Source organism: Marmota marmota, unplaced genomic scaffold (genome assembly GCF_001458135.2).
Source record: "Marmota marmota marmota unplaced genomic scaffold, marMar, whole genome shotgun sequence".
Classification (NCBI taxonomy): Eukaryota; Metazoa; Chordata; class Mammalia; order Rodentia; family Sciuridae; genus Marmota; species Marmota marmota.
The window spans coordinates 13,871,063-13,885,327 of NW_026000019.1; the positions used below are offsets into that span (position 1 = coordinate 13,871,063).

A 14,265-nucleotide genomic window follows, 5' to 3' on the forward strand; every position below is an offset into this window, starting at 1 on the left:
TTGTTTTTGACAGAAACTGGTATTTTTTGACACAGCCACATCAATGTTTATAGTAGCTCAATTCACAATAACTGAGCTATAGAGTCAACCTAGGTGCCTTTCAACAGATGAAGGAATAAACCAAATGTAATATATACACACAATGGGATATTACTCAACCATAAAGAAGAATGAAATTATGGCATTTGCCAGTAAATGGATGGAACTGGAGACTATCATGCTAAGTGAAATAAACCAATCCCAAAAAACCAAAGGTCAAATGTTCTCTCTGATATGCAAATGCTAATACACAATAAGGGGGCCCAAAGGGAAGTAGAGAAGTTCATTGGTTTAGACAAAGGGGAATGAAGCGAAGGAAGGGGGGATAGGAAGATGAAAGAAATAGAATGAATCAGACATTACTTCCCTATGTTCATATATGAATATATGACCAGTGTAACTCCACATCATGTACAATTACAAGAATCAGAAGTTATATTCCATGTGTGTACAAAATACCAAAATACACTCTACTGTCATATGTATCTAAAAATAACAAATTAAAGAAAAAAGAAAAAAAGAAACTGGTACTTTCACATACCTCTCAGAAAATTAATTGAAGAGGCTAGCACACTTTTGCAGGAAGTGTTTTTAATCTGGGAAGTAAGCTAATGCACTGATCTCCACAGCCACTGCTGTGCTTTTAAAGAGAAAATGCTCTTGGGTTTTATACTGTGACTTTTCTAGTAGCTGTTGCAAAGGGAGTCCTCCAACTGAGCCACGTGTCAGCTCTTTAGCTCAGTACTATCTGGGTGTGTCAGTGATGTAGCCACTGTGAACCCCACCCAGCATACTTTGGATGCTACTTGGATTTATCTTGTTAATGGATTTAGTCCAGATTCTGGCTTTACCATCAGGATTACTTTCTTTGCGTTGTACCTCTACTCTATAAAGAAAAAAACAATTAGAATATCATAGTAATAATACTTATACTTACGATGGCTTTTAGCTTTAATAGCAGTTTAAAAATTCCATTCTGCCGGAGTAACTTTCATACTACGGACAAGTTGTGTGCCAAAAGTTTGACTCCACATTAGTGACTGAGATTTTGAACACATTTCCCAAAGTTTAAGTGTGATCAGTTAAATTGCTTGCACTCTAGGTCCTGGGGCAAGGGACTATGTGACTGAGAAGCAAAGAAGAGAAAGAATATTTCCTCCATCCTCTTGTACATATCTCAATTTTAATGGGAAAAAAATTCAAATAGAGTTAATCTTCAGGATCTTCCCTTTCCATTCAGCACACCTCTGCTGTTTCCCACCCTCTTTCTCCAGACTTGTGAGCACAGACAGGGATGAGCACAAGAGGCCTCTAGGCATCAGGCCTGCTCTCCCTGGCATGACATGAAAAGTGGGTCCATGATTCCCCGCTTCCCAATGTGAATCCTACAGACTGGCTGCTGCTACCTCCAATGCACCTCTGGTCACTTTAGTTTACCATGTGCACTGCTTTTAGTGTCTTCCCCACATGTAATCACAGGCCCACACTGGAATCCAGGATAAACCATATTCATCTTTGTAAACTCCCCTTTCTTCACTCACAACTTACTCTACAGTGATTTGCTAATCATAAACATACAAAAAAATATATTCCCCTACTCTATCCAGGTCTTTTCTTTACTCAACAAATCACATGCTCTTTTCTTTACCATAATAGAATGTTCCTTCCTTTACTGCACAACTTTCAGGAAAAAAGTGATTTCACTTGCACTAACTCACACAAATATAGCAGTATCAGACTGCTCCAGAGGTGTTTGAATTCTTTAAAGGGCTACTTGCTAACACTGAATTCTTTAAAGGACTACTTGCTAATTTTAAGAAATGTTAGACTTGGGGATTTTTGGGGAGAAACAGTTCAGGTCAACTGCCTGAATGGATATCGGCTTGCTTAGGAGTCAGCTATCCTAAGCTTTGCAAAGCTTCTCATCTTTCCCTTTTGATCCCCCTGGCAATGACTTTGATAGTAGAAGGGGTAAGGGTGACAATTTTTTGTGTGTGTAGGTTACTGTTTGCAGATTGGAGATAACTGCATATAGTTAACCTCTACTTAAATCACTAAAACTTCTCAATTCTGGGTTTAATTTGGTTTAGATATAAGGTGTTCCCCAAAAGCTCATGTGTGAGACAATGCAAGAATGTTCAGGGATGTAGCTTAGTGGCAGAGGGCTTGCCTAGCAAGTGTGAGGTACTGGGTTTGATCCTTAGCACCCCATAAAAATAAACAAATAAAATAAATGCATGCTGTCCATCGACAACTACAAAATTTTTTAAAAAAGAATGTTCAGAGGTGAAATTATTAGATCATGAGAGTAAATATTATAAGTGGATTAATTCACTTTTATGAACTAACTGGGGTTAATTGTAGGAAGGTAGGGTGTGGTTGAAGAAAATAGGTCACTGGGGACATGATTGGGTTTTATATGTTATCCCTGATGAATGGAGCTCTCTGCTTCCTGATTGCCATGCCTGAACTACTTCCTTCTGCCATGCCTGTCACCAAGATGTTCTGCCTCACTTCAGGCCCAGAGCAATGGCATTAGCTGACCACGGACTAAAGCTCTGGAACTGTGAGCCAAAATAATTCCTCTAAATCATTCTTGTCAAGTCTTTTGGTCACATTGAGTAAAGCTGACTAAAACACATTAACCCTCAAGATATTTGTGAAAATGGGCAAAACCCAAGTCCTTCATTCCATATTAAGGTAACCTCTCCAATTTAACTTGAAAATTTTTTGTATGGTTTGCATGCTTATATTTTTAAATCTGGAAAAGGTCTAGTTTTAAAATTATTGGGATTAAAGCTTCATCCAGAATTTGAGAGGATGAAACTTTAAATTCATGAAAATTATCTCACATATATTCAAAACCTAAAACTAAAGGATTGTCACACTTAGAATAAATAACATTTTGATCAGTTCAGAGTTGAAAGGAGAAGAGAAAATGAGTTGAAACTCTTTCTTCAAACACTGTTAGTGAATCTGTGCCCAGGGCTGGGAATGGTGAGGGTTGGCTAACTTCATTGCTTTTGCAGGGGGTGAGGCAGGGGTGACAGCAGAGAACAGGAGTAGATACTTTCCCAGTACCATCTCTTATACCAGGAGTTGTCCTGGAAATGGAACACAGGGTGGAGATAAAAGCAAAAATGAAACAGTCTCCAGCAGTGAAGACTCTGAGAATTTCTTGTGGGCAGATTACTGTTCCACATAGAGATAAGAAATGAAAAGTCAAATTCCTCTTCCTGAAGAATTAAATTTTTGAATAATAGAAAATCCAACATAAAGACAAAATTCTCCATAAATCTCTATCATCCAGACACAATGTCTATCAGTATTTGGTCATATTTATTTCTGGTCTTCTAACCTTAAAAAAGTCATATCCTATTTCTTGCATTTCATATTTAACATAAAAATTTCCCTTGTTACTGAACCCTCCTTTAAATACTATTTTAATAGTTGCATATTCAAGTATATTGAGATAGCATGATTTATTTAAAATTTCTTCCATGAGTGAAAAGGTGGATTGTTTCTATTTTTCCTATTATATACATTAATATACCAAACACCTCTGCACATTAAACTTTTTGCTATATTGAAGATTTTTTGGTTGCGGTGGGGGGGAAGCCCTGGAACTGTTCCTGCTAGGTAAACACACTACCAGCCCCCAGGATCAGGATGATGATGATGATGATGATGGTGATAATGATGATAATGATGATTGAGATGAGGTCTTACTATGTTTCCCAGGTTGATCTCAAACTCAGGGGCTCAAAGGATCCTCACCTCAGCCTCCCAAAAGTGGGACTATAGGCACATGTCACCACAGCAGCTATTTCTTTAGGCCAGATTTTCAAGAGTGACATTGTAAGTAGAATATATGCATGTTTTAAGGAATACCCATACCTACTCTCAAATTATATTTATTTTTATTTTTTTGGCAGGCCTTGTGCATACTAGGCAAGCACTCTTCCATTGAGCTACATCCCTAGTCTCAAATTATATTCTAAAAAATTGACCAAATTATGCTAAGTACATACATGAATATAACACAGTGAATTTCATTTTTATGTATACCTATAAAGCACCACTTTAAACAATCAATAGGTAAATAGAAAAAAGACCAGTGGAATAGAGGACAGGGAACAAGTGGAGGGATAAAGAATAGAGAGGACTGAAATAGAGCAAATTATATTCCAGGAATGTATGATTATATCAAAATGTACCCCACTATTATGTACATATAATATTTAAAACACTAATAAGAACATTATAAAACAATTATGCTGTTACTTATGATAAACAGTTTTATTTCACTTAAAGAAACTTTTGCCAGTTTTTTAAGTAAACGTTGTATTTCATGTTTATTTGTCCACTACCTCTAGTTACTTGGTTTCCTTTACGTGAGTTGTCCAATAAGCTAGTGAAATATATGTGTAAGCCTATCAGAAGCATAGATTAGCGGATCAGCACTAAAGATATGCTACTCTTTTAAAATATTTGTGGCACAATCTTGTTTTCTTTCATAAATACAATCTAAATAAAGCAAAACGAGAAAGCAAATCTCACCTTTCTTTAGAGGTTTTGAGTAAATTTCTATTGGCCTAAATTTCTTCTTCCTCCTCCTCACCCTCCTGCTTTTGTTTTTCCACCACTTTAACTTTCTCTTCTTTTCCTCTTTCATATTTTTCTTGTTTGTCTTCTGATTCCTTTCTAATCTTGATAATTTCTTCTAGTTCCCCTTCCAGATCTTTATTTTTTATGAGGGTGTAATGAAGCTTCTCATATACTTCATCAAATTTCTCTTCTGCCTGTCTGGCTCTGCTTTCAACCTCTCTGTTGGACAATGTCCAAAGAAACACAACAAAATGAAAAGTGTTGAAAAGTGATAAAAACTGATCATGTGAAAAGGGCAGTGGGGTTAGATGAACATGTCCCAAGGGTGTAAATACAGGAAGCAGGAACATCAATGATTAACCAAGAATTCAGGGCCTTGGAGCTACTATGGCCTAATGTTAGAGTTGAATCATGCTGTGATTTAAGAATATAACATACTTATTATTCTTTAGCAAAATCTGACTTTTAGGTATTTGAAATTATCTATCAATAGTCAGGAATGAAACTTTAAATTCATGAAAATTATCTCACTTTCAGTAATTAACTTGGACTTCACATAATTGATGTGATCCAACAAATTAATATAACAGCATCCCTTCTTTTCTTGCACCTCTAAAACCAGATTTTATAACTACAACAACAAAAACCAGTTTGAGATGTGCCTCTTATTAGGGCACATGTTATATATCTATATGGCCTGCTCTTCTGTTGGCATCCTTGGACATCTTAACTACATTACCCTTCCTACTCTTTAGGCTATGTAACATTCTCTCTTAAGTACAATAATTTCTCCCAGTTCTGTTTATTTCCTTAAGTCATCTGTTAGAAACATACTGACCCTCCTAACTCCCTACACACAGATGCACATGTGAGCACATACATACACTTTGACTCCTCCTACCTGCACTGTGGGTGAGGCTAAATGTTCCTTCCAGAGCACTACAGTTTATTGCCTCTAGCAGAAGATTTGGAGATACTCACCACACTAGTAAGAATACAGTAGGCAAGACAGCTAAAGGTAAGCCAAGAAATGTAGATTTTTCAGATAACCCCCTGGTGAGTAGCTTTCATTTTCTGCCTTATACTTACTTTAATTTCTCCTGCATATGTTCAATTACAGCCAATACTTCAACATGCTTTTGAGCCAATGTACCTTGCTCAGCTTCTTCTTTCTGACAAAGAAAATACATGATATGAAGGAAATGAAAGTCCCAAAAGTTAATACTCTACTTCTTTAGGTATCTGAAATCAAGCCTTCCAGAATGTTCTTTTTCTACTCCTCATATTTGTCCAGTAGATTATTACACATGTTATTAACACTAAAAAATAACAAGGATACCTGTGACCAAACAGACAGCAGCTTCCAAATTATTCATACTACAGTGGGCATAAATTTCACTATGAGTTACAAGAGGCAGGAAACACAATAAGAACAAAAAGAGAGGAACAAGGATTTAAAAAATAAGAAGGGCAAACATGTTTTTGTAATAGATCAAATTAAAGATCAAGGAAATTAACTATATCTTATTATTAATAATTTACTTCATGAGGCACATAATGTTGCAAAATCCAATGAGATTTTAAAAAAATTTCAGTTATAGAGGGACACAATACCTTTATTATTTTTACGTGGTGCTGAGGATCAAACCCAGTGCTTCACACATGCAAGCTGTGAACTCTACCACTTAAAGCTACAATCCCAGCCCCCCAATAACATCTTTTTAAATTCCTACTAGAGAACATCATAAAAATCACTTAAAGGTATAAAATTTTTGTCAGGAAAAGGAAAAAAATAACCTCTATATTTTGAATCTAGATATATTCTTGAAAACAAAGTAACAGGAATGCGAAAGAGGAAATTAGAGGCAAAAAATATAAGCATATTTCCAAATGAATATTCTATTTCCCCAGAAGTATGAGCTTATAAAAATCTACCTGCTTTTTTTTTTTTTCCAATCAGAGGGAAATAAAAGGAAAACCCCACATAACAGCTGAAATGGGAGTTTTAAGTGTGTAGCCAGACGGCCACAAAATAGGGTCCTATGGGACCAAGCAAAGCCCTGTTGGGGCCTCATCCTCACGTGTGTGACTGTGCTGCTGCACTACCTTTCACTAAAACCTGAGAAATAAAATTATATGAATTGTTTTCAGTTGTAGTCTAATATTGTACTCTCTTCTTATGTTTTCCATTCCCAGTTTTCTAAGGAATCTCCATACTGCCTTCCGGAGTGGTTGCACCAATTTGCAGCCCCATCAGCAATGTATGAGTGAACCTTATCCCCACATCCTTGCCAACATTTACTGTTGCTTATATTCTTGAAAATTGCCATTATGACTGGAGTGAGATGGACTCTCAGTGTAGCTTGCATTTCTCTAATTGCTAGAGATGTTGGACATTTTTTCATATATTTGTTGACACTTCTGTGAAGTGTCTATTCAGTTCCCATGCCCATTTCTTGGATTATTTGGGGTTTGGTGTTAAGTTTTTTGAGTTCTTTGTATATTCTGGAAATTAATGGTCTATCTGAGGTGCAAGTGGTAAAGATTTCCTCCCATTCTGTAGGCTCTCTCTTCACACTCTTGATTGTTTCCTTGGCTGTGAAGAAGCTTTTTAGTTTGATACCATCCCCTTTATTGGTTCCTGATTTTACTTCTTGCGCTTTAGGAGTCTAGGTTGAGGAACTTGGTTCCGAACCTGACACGATGGAGATTTGGGCCTATATTTTCTTAATGTAGGCACAGAGTCTCTTGTCTGATGCTAGGTCCTTGATCCACTTTGAATTGAGTTTTTGTGCAGGGTGCGAGATAGGGATTCAATTTCATTCTACTACATATGGATTTCCAGTTTTCCCAGCACCATTTGTTGAAAAGGCTATCTTTTCTACAATGTATATTTATGGTGCCCTTGTCTAGCATGAGATAACTGTATTGATGTGGGCATGTCTCTGCATCTTCTATTCTGTTTCACTGGTCTTCATATCTGCTTTGGTGCCATTTTTGTACTATAGCTCTTTAATATAAGATCTGGCATTATAGTGCCTCCTGCTTCACTTTTCTTGCTAAGGATTGCTTTGGCTATTTTGAGCCTCATATTTTTCTCAATGAATTTCATGACTTTTTTTTTCTATTCCTGTGAAAAATGTCATTGGAATTTTAATAGGAATTGCATTAAATCTGTATCATGCTTTTGGGAGTATGATCATTTTAACATATTAATTCTGCCTATTCAAAAACATGGGAAATCTTTCCATCTTCTAAGGTCATCTATAATTTCTTTCTTTAGTGTTCTGTAGTTTTTATTGTAGAGGTCTTTAACCTCTTTTGTAGATTGATTCCCAAGTATTTTTTGGTCTTCTAAATGTAGGGTCATGTTGCCAGCAAACAGCAATAGTTTGAGCTATTCTTTTCCTACTTATATCCCTTTAATTTCTTTCTTTTGCTTAATTGCTCTGGCTAGAGTTTCAAGGACTATGTTGAATGAAGTGGTGAAAGAGGGTGTCCCTGACTTGTTCTAGATTTTAGAGGGAATACTTTCAGTTTTTCTCCATTAATAATGACGTTAGCCTTGGGTTTAACTTTTACAATGTTGAGGTATATTCCTACTATCTCTAGTTTTCCTAGTGTTTTGAATATGAATGGATGCTATATTTTGTCAAATGCTTTTTTCTCCATCTGTTGAGGTAATCATGTGATTCTTTAAGTCTATTGAATTGCATTTATTGATTCACATATGTTGAACTAGTTTGCATCCCTGGAATGAAAAATAGCCACATCACATGCTGCTGGTTGAGGCTGATAAATGACAACACAGTAGTTTTCCCTTATCATGGGGGATATACTTTCCAAGATTCCCAGATGATACTTGAAACTGCAGATATTATGTGCTATTCAGCTTTGTATCACTGTGACAAAATATCTGAGATACACAACTTTTAAAAGGAGAAAAGATTTATTTTGGTTTATGATTGCAGAAGTTTCAGTTCATGGTCATTCAGTCCTGCTGCCTTTGGTTAGGGTGAAGCAGAACATCATAGTTGGGGGCACATGGTGGAGTAAAGCTATTTACCTCATGATAGCCAAGAAGCAAAGAGAAAGAGGAAGATTCAATATCCCAATATCCCCTTCAAGGGCATGTCTGCAATGATTTAACTTCCTAACCATCAGGTCCTACACCTCCTAAAAAATCTCCCACCTCCTCAGAGTGCCATCAGACGGAGATCAGGTCTTCAACACATCTGAACCATAATAGTGCCTGTCCTGCTTCTGTGACAGTCAATCTAATAACTAGGGCATCTATTGAAGCAGGTGGCACATAAGTACAGACATGCAGAACAAAGGGGGTAACTGTCATCCTGGTCAGCACAGAGCAGGATGGTATGAAACTTCATCATATTACTCAGAATGATGTGTGGCTTAAAACTATGAATTGTTTATTTCTGGAATTTTCCAAGTAATATTTTCAGATGTGGTTGACCATGGTATAACTGAAACTGATGAAAGTGAAATTACTTTATTATTTTCCAAATAAATTACCCAGGAAGGGGCAGAAAAACAGGGGAAAACATGACAGAAAAAAAAATCTGCTAAATGAATATGTCTAAAAATTAATCAAATACTGACCAGGAGATTGACAAAATAAAAGAATGAAATTCTGATATTAAAATGAGGCTTAAAGATGAGAATGAGAAATTTCTGGAAAGTTAAGATAAAGAAATGAGAGTTTTTCAGGGATGATGCTAGAAGAAAAAGAAAATCTGTGTAATACCTTACTTAGGAGTCCTGATCCTCCTAGAGGACTAAAAGCTATGCAACATTCACATCATTTTCACACACTGTTAGTTTTAAGTGTCCTAGTTGGGTTTTAGATACATACCCAGGAAGCCAATACATATTCTACTGATAGAGGTTTGGAATAAACATTTTCATCTTCCTCAATATATCGAATGACTTCTTCCTTCTCTGTAGATGTTGAAGGGATCTGGATTACAGAAACACCAAGGACCTGTTAACCAGCAGGTGTATGACATGTGGCAAGTCAAGTTACCTGGAGCCAGGTCTGAAGCTTTAATTTTCCATTTTCTTAAACATTCAGCAAGCATTTTGAAAATGTCCACACAGCAAACACTGACAAATTGCTAGAGAAGAGGGGGTGGGGACAAGGGGAGATCCCAATGGGAAAAACAGAGGATTTCTTCCAGGCCTCAGGAACTCACAGTATAGCAGGAAAGACAAATAATAAAACAAAGAAAACACAACACGATTACTGTTAGCATAAAAGTGTGTCCCAAAGGCTGTGTGCACCCAGGAAAAGGAGCTTGCACTCTGTCCAGAAACTCTGCCCAGAAGTGTTCACTGGGAAAATGACATTTGGAGGCTGAACAGATACTTATAAAACAGGAAAAGGCCTGAACTAAGTCCACAGGCAATGATAATATTAATAAAAATATAATAATTATTATATAATTATAAAATAATAATAATAATAATAATAGCTATTATTATTATGCTGTAAACAAACGGAAAAGTACTAGCCTTCGATGTGCCAAGAACTTTATTAGAAATAACAGAAACTGCTGGTCAAAAGAGACTTAGGTACTATACAATATTTTTGTTCTGTCTTGTCCTTAGGTGAGTAAAAGGCCCAGGACAAGGTCTGGAGTCATGGCCACGTTAAAACTATATGCAGAGAATATTAGGGAAGTAAATCAAGGCACTGGAGACAGTGTTGGCCAGTTATGAGTTATGTAAGCTAAAGACAGTAGCAGTTAGTCTAGTATCCGCAAGTGCTCTTCTGCCAGGCTCATCTAGGTTTGAACGTTTGTTCTGCCACTAAAGCTATATGGTTTAGGGTAATACAGTCAACCTATCAGAGCTTTAATCTTCCTATCTATAAATGAGCATAATGTTATACCTTCATGTTGTTTTGTATAGGTAAGAATGTGCAGAGTTCATGATGGGAACTCAATAATTGGTAGTTACAATTGTGTTTTTATTATATTAATACAAATGCCCACGAAGGGATTTTATAACTACAAGTGCATCAGCAGGGGTAGAGACTAGGACGGGGAGGAGAAATATGGGGCTGGGACAGGAGAAAGGTAAAAGCAGATTGGGGTTGGAGCTGAATCAGTGGAGATATGGAATTTGAACTGCTATTTGAAAAATCTGGCAATGAAGGACAAAGAAACAGCTAATGGAGAAAGGCTGGATTTAGAAAGGAAAACAGAGTGACACAGGGTAATTGTGTCTGTGGGTGTGGCTAGATCTATGAGGAAAAAAAGGAAAAAGTCACTCCAGAGGGTCTACTTCTACTTTCCATGGGGCTTATGTCTGTTTCTTAAAAAGATGAAGGAAATAATCTTAACCTATATGCTTACCAGACTGGTTTTGAACTTGGGGGTTCAAACAACTCTTCTGCCTCAGTCTCCCTAGCAGCTGAGACTACAGGTACCCACTACCACTCCCCAGCAAATAATCATACCTCTTCTGCTTTCTCTTCTTCCTCTTCCACTCTCTCCTGAGATTCCTTAGTCTCTTCACTTTCTTCTTCATCCTCTTTAGAAGGCTTATCTATATCTATTTCAGGTTCAATGAAGTCTTTGCTAACTTCCTGTGTGATGACACAATATTATAATCAAGGCTTACTGTCTGTCATTATTTATTCATACATCTTAATTGAGTGCTAATTCTGCAACTGGGTTATGAGCCCTTGGTAAGAACACAAAAGTTGGTAAGAAAGGTCTCTGCCTTAAAGAAGCTTACAATTTTGTGGACAACAAATCCTATAGATATCCATAGTCATGCAGTAGGGAGCACCTAATGCAGACCAAGTGAAAGAGAAGGTTGATCAAGCAGGTTTCCTGGAGATGTCTGAGTTTTTTCTTGTAGCCTAAGAAAAGGAAGGAAGAAAGCACAAAGAGGTTCTGGGCAGATAACTGGTTTGAAAATAAAAGTAGTTCAATTGAATAGAATATTTGAGGTAAGTAAGAAGACAAGAACAATCATAGAGGACAGGCTAGACGGTCATGCCATGGAAACTGGATTTTACCCTGAAAGTAATGAGGCAGGAAAAAGGAAAGAAAGAAAAAAGGAAAAGAGGAAGAGAATGAAAGAGAAGGGAGAAGAAAAAGACAGAAAGCAGGAATGAACAACAGAGGTTGCAGGGATGAAGAGGAAGAGCACTCAAGATGTTTTAGAGGTAACTCTTGTGATTGACAAGATGGACATAGGATGGGGGGCTGGAGTTGTGCCTCAGAGGTAGAGCGCTCACCTTGCATGTGCTAGGTCCTGGGTTGGATCCTCAGCACCATATAAAATTAAATAAATAAAATAAAGGTACTGTGTCCAACTGTGGGAGGCCACTCTGAATGATTCGTGTTCTCCCCGCCCCCGGAGAGGCTTTGACCATCACCACATCTCGCAGTGACCTGGACATTGCCCGGGTTCTGGAAGTTGAGGACACGTCTTCACAGGTAGGTGTGTAGCCCTGCAGCCCCTTGGGTCGAATTACACTCGCCTGTCCTTTGTAACCTTGCCCCTCCTGACCTTTTTTGGATGGAACTTTCTAAGAACAAGGGTCCCCCCAATAAAAGCCCATTTCCAGACATGCTTGCTCTCTCTCGCCAGCCTCTTGTGACTTTTCCTGGCTCTCCCATTTGGGGAGCTTGAGGCTGAGAGCGGAGGAGCCATCTTGAAGCTTGTTTAAAGGTAAAGTGTGTGTCTGTGTTTTATTTGGTGTCCCTGGAAATTCACAGGAGTGACCTGAAGATCAGCTGCCCTCACAGGTCAGGGGCAGCATCCAACTACAACTAAAAAATATTTTTTAAAAAAAGATGGACATTGGATGATTAGGGAAAAGGTGCATCTTGAATGACACATGGTTTATAATTTAGGCCACTAGATAGATGATGATGCCATTCAGACATAATGAACAAAGATGGATAAACAGGTTTGGAGAGGGATGAGTTCAGGTTAGGCTATATGAGTCTGAGGTATTGCTGAGATATCTGAGTTTATATATCCAGTAAATACCTGAAAATATGGAGGGATTTGAGCTAAAGATAGAGATTTGACAGTTATATGACTTAGTTAAAGCCAAGAAAGTAAATCATATTCCAAAGTCAAACTTGCAAAGTGGTGCAAGGATAAGGGTTTAGGACAGTAAGACAGTAAGTTAGTCATAAAAAGAGGTTGGGCAAAATAAAGAACTCACCTCAAAGGCATAAAAATAGACATCCTATATCCCATGTTCTTGGTTAAAACAATCCAACATGATAAACATGTGTTCTAAGTTAATATATAAATTTAATATTCTCAGTTTTTAAAAAATCATATTTTTCTAGAGCTCAATGATAAAATTATACAGAAGAATAAATAAGCAAGAACAGCAAAAAAAAAAAATACCTGGGAAAAAAGATCAATGAGAATGATTGGCCCTACTAGATATGAAAATATATCAGAAAGCCTCAAAAATTAAAATGTTGTGGTAATGATCCATAAATAGAAAAAAGCAATGGGTAAGGATAGAAAATCCAGAAACAGACTTAAGTGGATGTGGTTGTTTTCAAGTGCTGGGAATACTGTAATGTGAAAGGCAAAGCCACCTTATTTACATTAACCCAAAAGACTGAATTAGGACCTGTGGGTAGAAAAAGATAAAGTAGGCATATTATATTTAGTTTAATAGAAAGAATAATGTTCTAACAGTGTTCGCCAAAAGCAAATGGGATTAGAGATACTTTGACAAGGCAATAAGAAATCACTGATGACCTTCGAGTAGTTTTAGAATTTTAATTAAAGTGACTGTGATGGGATTCTAAAAAATGGGAAAAATGAACCGTGTTTATAGGTTGTTTTTAGATAGATAAAATGGAACCATTAGAGAGAAAGATACTAAAGATAGATAGAAAAGAGAGAAGACTTTGGACATGAGATTAAATGTCCAAAGGAAAAAGTAACCAGGTGTAAAGACTAAGGCTGGAGAGATAGAAGGGTGAATACACAAGCAGGCATCTGAGGAAGTAGCAGGGAGCTTGTACTTGGAAGCCATTCTTCCCTTATGAAGTAGGATTAAAAAATTACCTGCCATTTGTCTAATCCAATGGACTTCTATTCTTCCCCTCCCCACCTTCCCTTGTTGTGGGTTAACATCCACATACCAGCAAAAGGGGAATGAAGGGAAGGGGAGGGGGAGGGGAAAAGAAGGACAGTAGAATTAATTGGACATAACTTTCTTAACCTTGAATATAAACACACGACCAATGTTAACTCCACATCATGTACAACCACAAGAATGGAATCCTAATTAGAATAAGTTATCCTCCATGTATGTACAACATGTCAAAATATACTCTGTGTCATGTATACCTAAAAAGAACAAATTTTTAAAAAACCACCTGCCAACAAAGTGAGGCAAGATGTTTGGGTAGGTGATTTTCTTCCTTAAAAGGGAGAAAAGTTGCCAATGCTCTTGATCAAATTCTCTTCTGATAGAGTAAATAATGAGGATTTGCAATACTCAGTGGAAAAAGTTGCTTGAAATTCACCTAATGAAATACAAGAAGGACCTGAATAATGACCCAAATAATGACAGATCCCAGGCATCAAAGAAATGAAATA

General features: G+C 37.1%; 1 protein-coding gene across 1 annotated transcript in view; it reads right to left on the reverse strand.

Annotated features, from left to right (window-relative positions):
- Positions 1 to 446: 446 nt before the first annotated feature.
- Axdnd1 (axonemal dynein light chain domain containing 1) overlaps positions 447 to 14,265 on the reverse strand; it is an 85,709-nt gene continuing 71,890 nt past the window's right edge. The window contains exons 22-26 of the mRNA XM_015492056.2: positions 11,129 to 11,257; positions 9,521 to 9,625; positions 5,737 to 5,819; positions 4,600 to 4,866; positions 447 to 925 (exon numbers count right to left, since the gene is read on the reverse strand). Coding sequence (XP_015347542.1) covers positions 4,635 to 4,866; positions 5,737 to 5,819; positions 9,521 to 9,625; positions 11,129 to 11,257 — 549 coding nt within the window. The 3' untranslated portion in view covers positions 447 to 925; positions 4,600 to 4,634. The remainder of the gene's footprint in view (positions 926 to 4,599; positions 4,867 to 5,736; positions 5,820 to 9,520; positions 9,626 to 11,128; positions 11,258 to 14,265) is intronic.